Raw genomic sequence first — 17,284 nt, forward strand, 5'->3', positions numbered from 1 at the left:
TTTGCTTGTCGCAACTGGATCTTAGGAAACAGAGTTCAGGTTTCCTCCCATGCTGGAGAGGGTAGAGGTGCCCAGTGAGGAGAGGGTTTGGTTGACCTTAATAAAACTGGGGAACCCCAGAAAAGTGTCCCCTTTACACTTGCTGTCTTAGGTGATCCTCTCAGTAATCCTGCAAGATGGGAGTCCTCATGTTACAGGAAAGGAAACTGGGGCCCCAAGGAGAGAGCAGGCAGAACACTCTTCACCCAGAACTCATTCCTGGGACAAAGAGGACCCGAGTACTGGATTTCCCAGCATTTACCGTTCTGCTGGATGTAACTTGGTGGAGCAGAGTTCCAAGTCAGGAGGATGTGATGCTGTTTGCTTCCTGGGTCAGCCTCAGTCACCCACAATGTCCTTTTCTTTGGTGTCACCACAGCTTTAAAGTATACCAAGGTAGAGCAACTGAGCCTTCGGGAGCGGCTGGCCCGCATCAACACGCATACTCTTTCCAAGAAGACCACCAGGCTGAGCCAGCTGCTGAAGCAGGAGGCGGGGCTGGTACCCAGGGTGAGTGCGTGCTGGTGGGAGGAGATACAGGGACGAACACAGGGTGAGGTACCTTTGAGCAGTGAGGTGGCTGAAGCTGCGAGTGAGGGACCACAAAGAGGCACACCACTTGATTCACCAGTATTGGGGGCCTCTTTGCTTATAGGAGAGCTAGGCTCTGGGCTTGGGCAGAGCGCCAGTCTGAACAGTTCCTCGTAGCTGCTCAGGCTGAGTGCTTTACTTCTTCCACAGCGGCAGTGGTGGAGCCGCAGGGTTAAGTAGGCATCCTTATCTCGTTTTCACACAAAGAAGCAGAGGCTCCCAGAGGATGCAATGTCTGCCCACAGCCACACAGCTAGGAAGCAAGTGAGCTCTGTGACGAGGTTATCCCTCCTGAGTTCCCGAGGTAGGGAAAACAGCTGCACACTGCCCCCGTGTGGATCTTCTGACCCTCACATGGATGGCTTTCCTTACAGACAGAGGACAAGGAATTCGATGACTTGGAGGAGAGATTCCAGTGGGTGTCTCTGTGTGTGACGGAGCTGAAGAGCAATGTGAGTGCTTACATGGATAATCTGGAGGTGAGAACCCTGCGGAGTTCGAAGGTCAGACCCACAAGCTGTAGAGGTACCAACTGCAGAGACTCTGGTGTGAGGTGTTAGCCAGGAGGGCTGGCGAGCACACTGTGACCCATAGTCACAAAACTGGGGGCTAAAGACAGCTTCTCTCGCCCCACTGGAGTTCTCATGGGTAAGAGTCAAAGATGTCCTGCAGCTGGAATTACAGATGGTTGTGAGCTGCCACGTGGGTGCTGGGAAGTGAACCTAGGGCCTCTGCAAGAGCTGCAGGTGCTCTTAATCACTGAACCATCTTTCCAGCCCCTGCCCTGACATCTTTTCCTTCTTTCTTTCTTTCTTTCTTTCTTTCTTTCTTTCTTTCTTTCTTTCTCTTTCTCCCTCCCTCTCTCTTTTAAAAAGATTTAATTATTTAATTAGTTATTATGCATAGTGTTCTGTCTGCATGTACACTTGCAGGCCAGAAGAGGGCATGAGATCTCATTACAGATGATTGTGAGCCACCATTTGGTTGCTGGGACTTGAACTCAGGACCTCTGGAAGAACAGCCTCTTACCACTGAGCCATCTCTTCAACCCCAGCCTTTTCTTTTTTAATGTCTTGATTTGAATAGGAGCAGTTCATTGTCTTACAGAAAAACATTAATAGAATCTGTAGAACATGGACCTGGCAAAGAATCACCCAGGGGGCACACAGATAGGTGTGATGTTCGTGGGTCCCAAAGGAGGGAGGAGATGCAGACTCCCGCTTGGCGAGGCCCTTCTAATCCTCTAGGGTGGGCAGGAACAGAGTGGTGTAGGTGCGTGGTTGTTATGTAGAGGGCCTGAAAAACTGCCTGGGAGGTCTGCTGAACTGGGGGTTAGCAGTAAGATGGCCATGGTGGGACCTAACCACCTGTCTTCGTTGGTCCTAGGCTTTCCTCTGCTTCCGGCCACACGAATGGAGTCTGGACATTCCTGGTGGTCCTGCCGAACAGTACTGCGGTCTGGCGAGGGACCTTCAGCTCGAGGCCTTCCTGCAGTTTGTGAGTGGGATTTCCATTCCCCCCGCCCCCACCCCGCTCCTTTGATAGGCAGGTGGTGCCTCCGACAAGAGTAATATTTAGAAGCCAGGCACTTATACAATCGTCATATCCAGTAGGGAAGGGAGTGCTATTCCTGCACTTACTGATAAAAATAGCCCAACCGATGTGCAGTGAGCCGCACCCTGTACCAGGCGCCGTGCCCACCTTTTCCATTCTTGACCTCATTTGCCCCTCGACATGTGCTTTGGGGTGAGACACTATTAATAGCCCCATTCTGCTAATGGGAGCTCAGGGCCCAGAGAGCGCCATCTTCTGGGTCATTTACACAGATGAGGTCTGAGTTAAAAAGTAGCATTCTGTGCAAAACCTGTTTCAAGCAAGCACTTTACATAATAATAACTCTGAGAAGTGCCAGGAATTGAGAACCTCCCCTGGGCCGCACTCTGTGTACACTACATACCATCTGCATTATCAAACCATAAGCCAAGACTCGGCGAGGTTAGAGCAAGGCTTCTGAAGCTTTTCCACATCAACCCCATTACCTGAGGAACTTTTATGTGACCTGGATATATAGGTATATATAACGGATACCCGTTATAATTTACTGATAATAAATCGTAAGGAAGTTTATTTTAAAACAATTCTTTGGTATGCATATAATTTGAGTATTTGTTAAAAGTAAAGTCTGTGCACTAATGAGATGATATGCTGTTTATTTTATATCTTGGCCTAATACTTGATATGAATATAAGATCTCAAGACACAGAACATCTTCAAAGAGTCTCAGAGTTGATGAAAATTTTGATTTTATAATCATCAATGCTGAGACCGTCACTTCACATAAAACACATTTCAGAATTTTGGGTTATCATATATTCAGAAAACTTTTGTTGTTGGGGTTTCTGTCCTGCCCGGTTCCCGCAATCGTTAAGTCCCAAAGAAATCACACAGAGATCTACATTAGTTATAAACTAATTGACCTAGTAGCTCAGACTTCTTATTAACTCTTATATTAGCCCATTATTCTTGTCTATGTTGGCCATGTGGCTTGGTACCTTATTGGCGGGGCAGTCACATCTTGCTTCTTCTGTGGCTGGGACAGGACTACGGGCCAAGCTTTCCTCTTCCCAGAATTCTCCTATTCTCAATGACCTGCCTCTACTTCCTGTCTGTTTGTCCTGCCTGTACTTCCTGCCTGGCTACTGGCCAGTCAGCGTTTATTTAAAATATAACTGATGGGAATACAGACCATTGTTCCACACTAGACTTTTACTGTTGCCAAATCTTTTTCAACATCCATGTTCATTCCCAACCCCATGTGGATTGTGCCCCACAGTTTAGGCAGGCAGAGATTAGGATACGTTACAAGTTAGAAGTTGTCAGTGGAGGGGGCCTGGAACCCCAGCTCCCTGCCCCCAGCATCCCTCCAAACCCCTACCCTTTGCTACCTCCTAACTCATCTCTCAAGTTCTCCTCTCCCTGCAGAAGCAGCGACTGAAAGGCCTAGTTTGGGACCCACTGTGTAGCCTGGCCCGAGCCCTGGTTGGCCCTCAGAACTTGATCAAGAAGCGTCTGGACAAACTCTTGGACTTCGAGCGAGTGGAAGAGAAACTGCTGGATGTGGGCAGTGTGACCTATGAGGAGGAGGCGGCCCGGCACACGTACCAGGCGCTCAACTCCATGCTAGTGGCCGAGCTCCCGCGGTTTAACCAGCTAGTCACACAGTGGCTGGGCCAGATCCTGTGCACATTCGTGGTCCTGCAGAAGGACCTTGCCGACCAGGTCCTGCGAAGGGCAGAGAGCAGTATGGCCCTGGTAAGGCTGCTGGGACTACGGCTGTGGTAGAGCACAGTCAGGCAAGGCCCTAGCTGTTGTCAGGGCAGAAATGGAGATAAATAGGCCACTGGGACCTAGGACCTAGTGGGGATCCTCGAGATGTCTCTCAAGCCTTTTCTCCCTCCTTCAGTTAGTGGAGACAGAGGCCAGGCTGAACTCTAGGCCACCTTAGGTCATCCTGGGACTCAGGAACAAGGGAGGTTTTTCTGGGAAAACAGTAGCAGACCCATCCCTGAAGGAGATGATGAGATGGTGGCAGAGATAGGAGTCTCTTCTATCTGGTCAGGAGTAGATGTGTCCAGCTGGGTCTCCTCCTGGTACTGCTAGCAGTCATTTCCTGGCAAGCACTTGTCTGCCTGCTTGGCCCCCTTTCCAGGCTGTGTCTCCCTCAGTCCTCAGGGCAATCCTGTACATTATGTGGTCCTTTCATGTTCGAGAAGCCAAGGCCCAGAGAGGGAAAGCGGCTCGTGCACAGATGCACAGTGGACAGTAGGTTTTGATCCCTGACTGTGCAGTGATAGAACTCTGAACTCGGGGCTCAAGAGTCTTTCAGAAGGATCTATCCGCTGAAGGCAGGAATAGATCTTAAAGAGCGCTACGCAAGCCACCACCACGAGCTGGTCCGGGAGGGAATTGGCGGCGTTTCGCATCTTACTCTGGAATGTCTGTGTCAGAGCTGAATGGCTCATGAATCAAGCGTTGGGAGCCATTTCTATGCCTTGCCTTCTGTGTTTCCCTGTCAGCTGACTCCCCACCCCTGACTCTCCCTCGTCTCTGCTTCCTATCTCCTGACCTCTCCACTCTAGCCAACTCTTCAATCCAGGGCCCCGTGTCCCTCCTTCTAATACACTGCCTGAGTGCCACCGTGTCTCTTTCTACAAGCTCTCCTTCAACTGGAAATCCCTCCTCAACTGTCCCCCAGGCCTCTCTCAGTGTCTGCCATTCAGTGACAGACGAACCAGTCTTTTCAGGAAGCATTCAGAATTCGTGCTGCCCTGGAGGAGTGGGAGCTTTCTCGTCCTTACCCTCACCAGCAAAACTTAAGTCACGTTGCTGCTCAGTGCTTAGCAGAGCCTGCCTTCTGCTGGAGCAGTGGGGATCCACGTTTCCCTCAGTTGGGGGGTGGGGGGGGGCAAGGATATGAGTGGTTCCTCTTCTGCCCTCATCAGTATTTTGTACAGGGCTCTGCCTCAGGCCCAGTGTGAAAAGAATGAATTTGATTGGCTAATTCTTTGACTGTCTTCCAATCTCTCCCTTTCCTACCAGTCTGCAGTTTGGGTGGGCAGGGCTAGGAATGCCAGTCTAGGGAGGTTTATAGCCATAGGAAGTGTGTGTATGGCAGGGGTGGGGAAGGGGGTAAGCAGTCGGGGTGTCTCCTGATTGGTCTGTGCTATGGATGGCCAGGGCTTACCTAGGATTGCTACTAATCTTCCCTTGAATGTATCCAGTGGGTCATTCACCTGGCCTCACTCCTGCAGTGCAGGGCAAAAACCGTCTTCTCTCTGCAGCCCAGGAGAAAGGCCCTGTGTCCATCACAAATAAAAGTGGGGAGTCTGGCAATAACCCAGAGGGCTGGACACATCTCTTGGCTGTGGGGTCTCACTCAGTCTAGAGCTGTCTGATGAGAAGGCGGGAGAGCCTTAGCCTTAACAGAGTTGGCACCTCACGGGAGAGCTCAGAACACCCTGGGTTATAAGCAATATAAGCCATACTAAAGTAGGTGGGGTAGAGAGAACAGAATGACCTGACCCCAGGAGGGGTCAGGGCTCAAGCACAGTTACTTATAGACCTGCACTGTTGGGACGCTGCCTTTCTCCCCATCTCCTGCCTGTTTGCTTTCCTGGATGGGCTGGTTTTCAAGCAGGCTTTGTTTCTGTGTGGTGGTGGGCAGAGAAGGCCCAAGCCTGTACCTTTACTCCTCGGAATCCAAGGGAAGGGGAACGGCTGTGTTCTAAGCCTTTGCACACCGCGTCTGACAGAAGGGCCTGGCCTAAGTTCCTTGTTCTCCCTTGATCGAAGCACAGCAGCTTAGGGGACAGGACAGTGGGCAGACAAAAAGAGCAACCAGATGTCTGGGACTAGAGGGTGGGTGTACAGGCACCCCTGGGCCCCTTCTCCTGCAGAGGCTCTGCTGACAGCATCTTCCCGCCCAGCTGCCTCATTACCACGTTTCGGAGCCGGACTTCCGGAAGCTGCTGGAGGACACACTAGGCCAGAACAGCAGCCAGCTCCGCTTCGTTAAAGAGAGCTTTGAAAAGGTGCTGCCACCCCCCACTACTCAGGTAAGTGTCTCTCCTTCCCTGAAGTCAGCAGTTCTCCTGCAGTGGGGTGAGCTTCGTTCACGCCTTTCTCTTATTTCTTTCCCGTTACTCATGGAAACATTTCTTCTTGTTGTCTCTCTTTCTGTGGGGGGAAAAAACCCAAACCAAACCCATATCCCAACACACACACACAAACACACACAGGCACACACACACACACACACACACACACGTGCGTGCACATACACACACACACACACACACAGGCTATCTCCTAATCCACTTGAACAGCATACCTAGGCAGCCTGTGTTATTGTATTTTATTTTACTTTCTGTTGATTTTTTCTTTGTTTAGATAGATTTTTCACATACCTCAAGCTGTCCTTGAACTTGTTACATAGCTAGGACTTAGTCTGAGGCAGCTGTGAAAAGAGAGGGCTCCAGGAATCTGGTGACATCTGGATTTGAGAAAACTGAAAGTGCCTTGAGTCACACATGAGATGTGAAATCTCAAACCAGCATGTGACTTCTCTGAAGGGACCAGAGGTTCCGGGGATGCAGAGAAGCAAGTGGGGCAGGTAAAGGCGGTCTCCATGACTGTCAGAGGGCAGAGGGCAGCCACCTGGGGGAGGCTACCTCCTGGGACCCTCTGTTCCACCCTCAAGCTTTAGTAAGTTCTCACAAGGAGGCCATGGACTCTGCAACTGGGGGAAAGGGAGGAGACAGAAAATGCCCATTGGGAACCTCCTTTCTCTTTCTCCTTAAAATCTTTCTTGTTGGAGAAACAATCTATTCTTACCACAGAAAACAGCTGTAAGTCACGTGAAAATGAAGCAAAAAGAAGTGATCCTCTGCGCTGCAGTTTGTGGGGAGGGACACCCCCTCCCACCCTCCCTCCCCGCAGGCAGCACAGACCTCTGAGTTCTTCCCTGTTCTGGCTGCAGGCATAAAAGCCAGCAGAAGTAGGGTGGCTCTGGACAGGGGCAGTCCTGGCGGTCTTTGTGTACCTTCTCTGGGGACTCCCAGGTGCTGCTTTCCTCTGAACTGGTTGAGACTGGATGGATTTGAGAAAGAAGGCACAGGGTCTTGCGTCCCTGGTTTTGTGATTTGTAACGACTTTTTTTCCCCCCTGACTTTTGAGACAGAGCTCACTGTGTAGCCAAGGCTGGCCCTGAACTCAGAGCCGCCTTCTTCTGCCGCCCAGGTGCTGGGATCAAAGGTGTACATTCTGGTTCTTAATGCTGACTCCGCATCAACGCCAGGGCCGGGTTCTATACCCAGACGTCCCTGACAGACATGGATGTCTACCTGCCCTTTACCCAACATCTCCCTAGTCCAAAATAACCATATGCAGTGCCAAGAGTACACGCAGGCATATACACACAGTGTAAGCAGAGAATATGGTAATATATTTGCACATTTGGCTTCCCCTTGGTTTTACAAAAGGGGATATAATCATATTTGAACCCCCTCTTGGTAAAACTTTTGCTGAAAATAGTGAATGGGAAAACAACGGAGCCGGGTGATGGTGGCGCACGCCTTTAATCCCAGCACTCGGGAGGCAGAGGCAGGTGGATCTCTGTGAGTTTGAGACCAGCCTGGTCTACAGACAGGCTCCAAAGCCACAGAGAAACCCTGTCTCGAAAAACCAAAAAAAAAAAAAAAAAAAAAAAGAAATAAAGAAAGAAAGAAAGAAAAAGAAAAGCAACGGAAATGCCAGGCAGTTTGGGAAGAAACTGAGATCCTAAATCTCTCTCTCTCCAGCAAGATGGTAATTTCTGTCTGAGCGAAACTCTACTGTGTGTTTTATTTTAAAGGTTTATTTATTTATTATGTATACAGTGCTCTGCCTGCATATATACTGGCAGGCCAGAAGAGGGCACCAGATCTCACTGTAGATGGTTGTGAGCCACCACGTGGTTCCTGGGACTTGAACTCAGGCCCTCTGGAAGAACAGGCAGCGCTCTCAACCCCCGAGCCAGCTCTCCAGCGCCCCCTGCTGTATGTTCTTGCTGCACCAGTGCATCGTGTCCTTGCTGTACAAACAGTGCTCTGGTGCCTTCTACCTAGTAGGTGCCCCATACTTGTGGAGTGGAAACACTCTGAGTCACAGCTAGCTGTCCTTCATCCATGGTGTGCCAGGGGCTAGTGTGCTCCTGTATTGGCCTCTGAAGAAGCCAGATGACTAAGGCCCTGATGTACCATGAAGCCCACAACCTGGTATGGTTCAAAGACCTGGATAAGGCATTTCCTGTGGAATGAGTAGCTGGGGGTTATGCACAGAATTTGGGGCCCAGTCCTACCAGTTCTAAACTGACAGATATCCACACTTGAATTACTCGTAAGTTTCTCCTAAAATGCCATTGGAAGCTGAGAGCCAGCCATGTAGTAGAGGGTATGGTTGTCCCCATCAGAATGAACCCTTCAGTGATAGGTAGGAACGAACAAGATTCTCAGCTTTTAAGTCATGCTGGCGCCAGCCTTGACATTTATCACAAGCTCCTGTGTCTGTTCTCTGCTCTCTCAGCCACTCCTCCCAGGCTCTGAATACCAGCTTCAGGCTCTCCTGACCCGATACGGCCCCGGGAAGCTATACCAGGTGACGAGCGACATCAATGGGACTGGGACTCTGGACTTGACCCTGCCACGGGGCCAAATTGTGGCCCTTCTACAAAACAAGGATACCAAAGGCAACAGCAGTCGCTGGCTGGTGGACACAGGGGGTATGTGGACCTCTAAGCTCTTCGTCCCCTTTTGGGAGAGCCAGCTGCCAACAGCTGATAGGGAGCCATGGATGCTCTTGTGTGCCAATCTGGCTGTGCAAATTCAGGAGACAGGAGGCCAGAGACAGATGCAGTGGCTCAATCTGCTTACAGTGACTCAGTGGTACATGAAATGCTGATGCGATTCAGGCTAACTCCCCATCCAGTTCCTGGATGCTGTGCAAGCAAGACTAGCCTTCGAGAACTTACATGCTATTGGGTGATACGATGTGTGGAAGGAACTTGAATAGTACCTTGAAAAATACAGATGAGTGATGAGAAGGGATGATCGGATTCCAGCCGCACTCTCAGAATCTGATTTAGGCCCGGGACAGTAAGATCTCTACTGGTTGTGGCCTTGGGATGTGCTGCTAAGGTCTGGGGTTCATGCGTAACTGGGATGAAGGGAAGCTCTAGTGTGAGCCCAGGCTAACAACATAGCCCAGCAGCGTCTTGTAAACGTGAGGGTTGCACAGGATTCTTGTTGGAGACCCACAGGCAGTTGTTTCGCTGTTCCACAGTGATAGAATAGCTACTTAAGCACTTTTATGTGTATTATAAAAAATGCAGCTAGTTCACAAGCTCATGATGGTATTGATATTACTCCATGGCATAAGGCCAAGCTTTAGAAAGCAAGCCAGTTTTTAAAAATTGAGTGGAGCAATGTATGGTGGTGCATGCCTATAATCCCAGCATTGGGGAGGCAGAAGCAGGAGAATGACCACAAGTTCCAAGGCCAGCCTGACTGTCTAGAGAGATATAGGGACCGTACAGTGAGACTTTGTCTAAAATAATAATAATAAATTTAAGAAATAAATAAAATAGAAAGTGGTACGGTTGAAAAACACATCTGTGGGGATATAATATAAGGACATTAGAGGAAGGTTCCGGGGTTTTCCTGCCTGGGTGATCTCAGGGAGGCTGAGCTCAGTTACATAAGCAGAGGTAGTGACAGTGACACAGACTGACCTCAGATTGGTGCTGAGACTGTAACTTTACCTGGGAAGCAGGAAGTGATGGATGTTCACGATGACAGCAGCTGGGCAGCGCAAGGGTCGGTGCTGGCCAGAAGGAGCCCAGAAGGACAGCATCACCAGTAGAAGGCTGCCCTGGTCCCGAGAGCTGGGGAAGCAGCCTTACTCTGGGTGGCCACTAGAGGGACACGAGCAGTAGTGCCACCAATGGGAAACAGTTGTCACGCCAGCCCATGACAGATGTTTCAGTGGAAAGCCTCTGTTCCTGGAGGGGTGAGCCAGCAGCAGATAGGAGCAGTGAATACAGGTGGGGCGGTGGGGGGAGATCTCAGGGTTCCCGGATGATCTTGTATCGTCCCTTTAATGCTGGGAAGCCAGGCACTTGTATTTACTGCCTTCCCCACCATTGAAAGGCTAGGAAGCTGACTGGCAGCCACTGAACCTTCTCCATGTTTCCTAGGACACCGGGGATATGTGCCTGCTGGAAAGGTCCAGCTGTACCGCCATATCATCCCCAGTGAGAAGGAGCTCAGAGGCCAGACAGTCACACATGAAGACTACTGGCTTCCAACTCCAGAGCCCACCCAACCCTCTGTCCCCACTGTCCCAACCGTGACCCAGGTGAGTCTGGGAGAGGGCTGAGGGCTTGCCACCCCTCATCTGCTTACACTAGGGCTTGGATCTTTCCTCTACAATTAAAGGGTCTGCTCCTGGTGAGGTCAGGCTGTAACCAGTGATGAGTTCTTATCCTGGCCAGGGGTGGGACCCAGACGGAGGGACTTCCCATGAGAACACCAGGGAGTTAATCCATCACCCCCACCAGCAGGGCAAACAGGAGGCCCCCATTCACTCAGCATTTGCCAGGTGCCTTACTAAATGAGAATGAAGGTGCTGGACAAGTTTACAACCTGGAGGAAATGGTGATTAGATTAACGGTGTGAGTGTGTGAGTAGATGCAAGATTCCCTGCTGTGCTAAGGTCCAGAGTTCCAGGAATAGAGAGTTAGCAAAAAATATGCTAACTCATATTTTAAATTACCCATCTCCATTATCTGTGTATTTCCATGAGGCTGTGGCTTACTGGGTAAAGTTTTGGCGTCTGTCTCTGGAACTACATGGCTTCTCTTGACTCCTCCTCCTTTCTCCCAGCATTCAGTTTAGTTTCCCCCCCTTCCATCACCTAGCTCTGCTCTACCCTATCACAAGCTCAAAACAGCTTCTTTATTAACCAATGGTATTCACAGCATACAGAAGGAAATCCCACATCCTAAAGGGTAGGATGTTGTTATTGACACTTGTAGATGATAGATGATCGCAATGAGGCATAGGGAAGTTAGACAGTAGTTTGATTAATGCTCCCCCCCCCCCATTTTTTCCTTTGAGACAGTGTTTCTCTGGCTGACCTGGAACTCACTCCGTAGACCAGGCTGGCCTTGAACTCACAAAGATCCACCTGGTCTGCCTCCTTGAGTGTTGGGATTAAAGATGTGTGCCACCATCACCCTTATTGTTTTCTCATGTTCAATTTTTTTCCCCTAAATAGGAGTCATGTCTCCCAAATCTCACTATTCCAGGTTAAAAACTGGGCTGGACAGATAAACCAGCTCCCTAGATCTGCGAAGGGAGAGGCTGCTGAGGCTACCCACAAATGTGGCTGTAGGGGGTTCAAGTACACCTGTTCTACCGCGTGGTGGTGGTACATACTTTTAGTCTGAGCACTTGGGAGGCAGAAGCTAGAAGCCGGCAGATCTCTGAGAGTTCAAGGCCAGCCTAGTTTACAAAGTAAGTTCCAGGACAGCCAGGGCTGTTACACATAGAAACCCTATCTCAAAAAAAAAAAAAAAACAAAAAAAAAACCCTGTTCTGAAATCAGGCAGACCTGACTGTTTAGCTATGTGATTGTCATAATTGTGAGTTCCTGACTTTTCTAAGTCTCAATTTCTGGGGGGAAAAATGGGGCCACTACAGGGATGGCATTGTTAAAAACCAAAGCCTAGAAAACTGTTAGAACAATGTTAGAAATTACTAGCCACAGTGCTAGCAGGCATAACGTCTTCGGGGCTAAGAACGTGCTTGGGAAGTGATGTATGGCCAGCAATAAAGACTAGTGTGTGTGTGCAAGGACGATACCCTTGATGGACTGAGTTCAGCATCCTGACCATTTCCGTGTTGTCCTGTGTGTTTCAGGTGGTGGCAGCGTACCCTTTTGTGGCCAGGAGCCCCCACGAACTGAGTCTTCAGGCAGGCCAGCCTGTAACCATCCTAGAAGCCCAGGACAAGAAGGGGAACCCAGAATGGAGCCTGGTGGAAGCGAATGGACAGAGGGGATACGTGCCTTCCAACTTCCTGGCCAGGACCCCGGGCCCAGCTCCCTGGGGCTGGAGCCTGCCCTCTTAGCCCACCCTCTTTGGAGCCCCCATTTCTAAGGAAAGGGAGAGGCTTTAAGGCTGGGTGACCTAGCAGGCTTGATGCGAAGCAAATGGGGTGGGAGAGGAGAGAAGGGCATTCAGAAGGCAGGAGGAAGTGGTGCCGAGGCCTTACAGAATGCCTGGTGTGGGTGGCCACGTGGGTGGTCCCGGCATTGTCACTCATCTGCGCAAAGAAGCCACCTCCACGCTAGGACTTAGCTAGGACTTGCCGCAGCTTGAAGCTGGTCCCACCTGTGCCTCTTGCCTCTTTCATGTCTGGGATGAATGTTGCCTGTGTACCAGGTAGCCGCAGGTGTGGGCATCACTGGCTCAGTAGTCCACAGTGCTGCCAGAAGCCACCATTGCTCACCAGTTACCTTTACTTTCTTGTTTCCTCGAATCGAGCTACTGCAGACAGTGAACTGTGGAGAATCCTGCTCAGGGAGAAGCTCTGGGCACAGGCGGTTCTCCACTGGCTCTGGGAATGGATATGACCTACGCACAGTTCTGGAATGTGCCTACAAACCCAGAGGTGGTTCCAGGGAAGATGGGGATTTGAGGGTGGATTAGCAGGGTGTGTGGGGCTGATGGCAACGGTGTTTCCTATTGCTGTTTTCTTTGGACTAGGCCACAAAGGGACTTGGCAGTCAATCACAGGGGAAGCTCTGTGAGATAGGTGACTGCTGGCTTGGTGGAGAGGAATAGCTTGGTTTCCCAGTGCTGGATTGAAGAACCAGGGAAACTCAGGTAGCCTAGGTTTGCCTCAGAGGGTCTGGAAGCAGCAGAGAACCATTGTGAGGTGGATGTGGGGTCTTAGGCATAGGATACAAGTGCAGTTTTCCACCAAGAAGGAAGTAAGTCACAGGGTACAGTAAGGACAAGAGACTGAGGATGCAGAGGCCCCTTGTCAACCAGGAAGTGTGACACCCGTGCAGATATGGTCAGTGGTGTCAGGCTGGCCCAGTCCTTGGCTGGCCTGGGTCAGTAGAGAAGCAGTCCTGTCACCACCTCTCAGGTCTGTGCCAACAGTGCCCTCTTAAACCCATGCTCTGCTTTGAGGTCCAGTCTACATGGATTAACATTTGAGACATGCCCTGTTAGGGGATGTTGTTTTCTATTAACCTCAAGGAGTGTGCAAACAAGGTTAGGAAATCACTAGGTGATATAATCTCATGGGACCATGATAAATGCACAGTGATTGTCTGTAGCTGATGGAAACAGAAGCCCCTTAAGAGTAGATCCTGTTCCAGGATGACAGACCTACTGGGGCAGCGTTGGGCATAGTCACTACTGGACAATGTCCCTCAGCTGTTTCTTTAGGTCAAGAGTCATTGGAAGATCCCGAGATTGAAAAAGGTGACCCACTGTGACCTCTGTACAACTGACAAATTAGGGATCAACCCTCTTGAGCCAGAGCGTAAAACAGGTAGCTATTTCAGTGTTTTCAAGACGACATCTGACAGCTCAAGTGCCAGTTGGTTAGCTCTGGCTCCTGAAGGGCTCTTGAGAAAGACATCCCATCTGCAACGCGCCTCCCCTGAGCTTGTTAAAGCACGAAGCCTGTCTGACGCAAGAGCAAGACTCCCCAGTCCGTTTCCCAATCTCGGGTTCACTCCAAGATGTTCTCAGCCCACTTTTCCCTTCTGTTTCCTTCTCAGCCTCCTGGTAAAAAGAGGAAGAAGGGACAGCCAGGTGGCAAAGCAGGACCTGTACCTGCAGCTTCCACTCATTTTGGCTGACAGCTCACTGTATGTTGAGATTCTAGCTGGGGTTCTTAGCAAGCTGCTTGCTGCAATGACCTGGGTAGCTCTACGCTGCAGCAAACCAGGAGCCCACCTAGAGACAGCTGACGTCTTCAGGTTGGGTATGGCCATGGCCTTGGGCTTCAGGAAGGTAACCAGGTGAATGTCACAGGCAGCTGCCTTCAGGACCTCTGCCCTAGACACGCAGAGGTAAACAGAGGCAGGAAAGGGTAAGTTAGGTTGTTGCCCAGCTGGGCTTTACGCTAGCTGTCCAAGCAGGAAGCTTTAGAGGCAGTTTGGAATAGGACAGCCTGTTCTGTCAGGGCCCAGAATATGTATTTATTAAGTGCCATTAAAGGGGACCTGAACAAAATTGGATGCTCTTGTATACATAAGGGAGAAAAATGAGATACACTTAGGACCAAGGCTATCTCATGAAGGGGAAATAAAAATGAACTCAGTACATGCGGGTTATGGTTTCTCAGACCAGCAGTGAGATTAAAAGTCACTGGAGAGTGAGAGAAGGCATGCTGAGAAGATGGAGTGTGGCCTGGATTTTCTCCAGGGGACTCTGTGTAATGTGCCTTTTGCCCCCAATGCCTAGAGCCATCGCACTGTGTCTTATTTATTTCACTCTTGGGCTGTCACGTGCACGCTCACAAAGATACTTGCCTAAGAATGGAACAGAACTCCCAGGAGTTCACACGGTATCCTTGTTCCTCAAAGTGAAGACAGAATCCGTTAACCCGTTGAGATCCAACTTAGTTTAGGATGCAAGGAGATTGTGTTATTCAAGGGGAGATGAATGAATTCTTGGTTAGCGTGATGCACATGATGGGAACGGCTGGCAATAAAGAGCTTTCTGCCGCTGGCTAGTATACCGTTCATTCACCGCTCTTGCTAGATGTGAAAATGTGTCTTGTTCATTCATGTGTTTGTGTGTTGGCTGCACACCCTTGGTGCCTCCAAGATTTGGGCATTGTTGCTGGGTATACAGCAAGACATCAGCTAGATGAACTGTGTCATTTCTGAACCCACAGTCTGGGCAGGGAGGTAGACAAGTCGGCCCTCAGTTCTGAGTATAGGTGTCAGGAAAGGGATAGGGCAGAAGCTGGAGCCCAAGGGAGGTGCTGAGCTCTGACCTGGACTTGGTGACCGAGGAAAGCTTCCTAAAGGAAGTGATATATGACCTCAGACCCAATGAACACCTGAGCTTAGGTGGTCAGGAGAGCATATGCAAAAACTAGAGGTGGCAGCAGCTAGCAAAACTGAAAGACTATGGAGCCAGAATGCAGGGATGGAGGGATGTGGCAGAGGCAGTAAGAGATACGTTAGTTGGGGCCTGGAGAGATGGCCTCAGAGGTTAAGAGCACTGATTGCTCTTCTAGAGGTCCTGAGTTCAATTCCCGGCAACTACATGGTGGTGCACAACCATCTATAATGAAATTTGGCACCCTCTTCTGGCATGTAGGCAAACATGCAGACGGAACACTGTATACATGATTAATAAGAGAGGGGCAGGTCAAGCCAGCAAGGCAGAGAGTTTCAGATTGTCTATGGGAGCCACTGAAGCAGTTAAAGGAGAGAAGTGAAATGCTCAGGGCTGCAGTTTTGGGGAAATCACCTGGCTCTGGCTAGGTGCCTGATGCACCTATAGATGACGACACTTTACAAGGACAGAGCGTGCTACTTCGTTTCAGAACCTTGCAAGCCTCTGTCATGAGCCCCAAGTTAGAGGTGTCTAATACATATCGCATAGATAAGCATCACAGAAGGTGCAGGAACACTGAAACCCCATCTTTAGGAAATCCCCTCCTAACTGGAGGCATACTAGGGTCACACAACTCTCTGGGCCTGCAGAGTTCAGTACTGCGGACAACATAGGACTTGCTTGGACCAGGCTTAGAGGTGCTAAGACAAGGGGGAGACTTGGGGGGCTAAGGTGGTCATGGTGGGACTCACAGGAAGAGATGGGGGTAGATTTGGGACCTTGAAGAGAAGCAAGATTAGGAAACCAAATGAGAGAGAGATCTCCAGCTAGAGGAAGCCTGCTCTTGGGAAGCCCAGCACAGACACATCAGGGCAGATGTGCACACAAACTCACGGAGACTGTGACAGCAGGCACAAGGGCTGGACAAGCTCGAGCCAGGTGCCACCCCAACCAAGAAGCCATTTGAAATTAACAGCTGTCAAGAGAGGGGAGAATCAGAGTCAAGGGGTGGTGGCACATGCCACCATGTTTGGGAGGCAGAGGTAGAGGTGAATCTCTGAGTTCGAGGCCAGCCTGGTCTAGAGAGTGATTTCTAAGACACCAGGGCTACATAGAGAAATCTGGTTGACAGAGAAAGAGAAGGAAGGAAAAATCAATTTTCTTCAATAAAGTGACATTGGATATATCAACCATGCTCAGAAATAGTTGACCAACACAAATCAGTCTTTATGGTAGGTTGATGTTTTGTTTTTCTTAATTTTATTTATTTATCAAGACTAAGTCTTGTCAGATAGCCCTGGCCTGCCTCTGCCTCCTGAGTGCTGGGGTTAAAAGTATGTGCTGTCTTTTTCGTTTGTTTTTAATTAATTTATTTATGTTTAATTTTTTCCTTTGATTTTTCAAGACAGGGTTTCTTTGTGTAGCCCTGACTCTCCTGAAACTCACTAGGCTGGCCTTGAACTCAGAGATCCACTTGCCTTTGCTTCCCACATGCTGGGATCAAAGGCATGCACCACCACCACCCAGCTTTTTTTCCCTCTCTTTTTTTTTTTGAGGGGGCCCACCCAGCTTTTTTTCCCTCTCTCCCTCTCTCTATTTTTATTTTTGAGGGGGGAGATTCGAAACAGGGTTTCTCTGTATAACACCCATGGCTGTCCTTTGTAGACCAGGCTGGCCCAAAACTCACAGAAATTCACCTGCTTCTGCCTCCCGAGTGCTGGGATTAAACATGTACACCCCCAGGCCTGGCTTCTCTCATTTAATTCCTAACACCACCAAGAACAGGAATTTCTGCACAGGAAAGTTAAGTTTGGGGATTATGACTAAAAAGACAGATGAGTCCATTGCAATGGCACACAGGATCGGCACATGCTGGAGATGAAGTGGAGGTCGTGAGTTAGAAGCCGGCCTGTGCTTCAATGACGGGAAGAAGGAGGCAGAGAGGGAGGGAGGCAAGAAGGAAAC

At 49.9% G+C, this 17,284-nt stretch overlaps 1 protein-coding gene across 2 annotated transcripts in view; it reads left to right on the forward strand.

The window, feature by feature from the left end:
* Arhgef37 (Rho guanine nucleotide exchange factor 37) overlaps positions 1-16,734 on the forward strand; it is a 40,821-nt gene extending 24,087 nt beyond the window's left edge. For both annotated transcript variants that reach the window (XM_041641447.1, XM_041641448.1), the window contains exons 7-14: positions 419-549; positions 1,005-1,109; positions 2,017-2,127; positions 3,613-3,942; positions 6,117-6,245; positions 8,752-8,947; positions 10,421-10,581; positions 12,147-16,734. In XM_041641447.1, coding sequence (XP_041497381.1) covers positions 419-549; positions 1,005-1,109; positions 2,017-2,127; positions 3,613-3,942; positions 6,117-6,245; positions 8,752-8,947; positions 10,421-10,581; positions 12,147-12,356 — 1,373 coding nt within the window. In that variant the 3' untranslated portion in view covers positions 12,357-16,734. The remainder of the gene's footprint in view (positions 1-418; positions 550-1,004; positions 1,110-2,016; positions 2,128-3,612; positions 3,943-6,116; positions 6,246-8,751; positions 8,948-10,420; positions 10,582-12,146) is intronic.
* The last annotated feature ends 550 nt before the right edge of the window (positions 16,735-17,284 follow it).

Source organism: Microtus oregoni, unplaced genomic scaffold, assembly GCF_018167655.1.
Source record: "Microtus oregoni isolate MIOR12 unplaced genomic scaffold, Mior012 000069F_ref0000032, whole genome shotgun sequence".
Classification (NCBI taxonomy): domain Eukaryota; kingdom Metazoa; phylum Chordata; class Mammalia; order Rodentia; family Cricetidae; genus Microtus; species Microtus oregoni.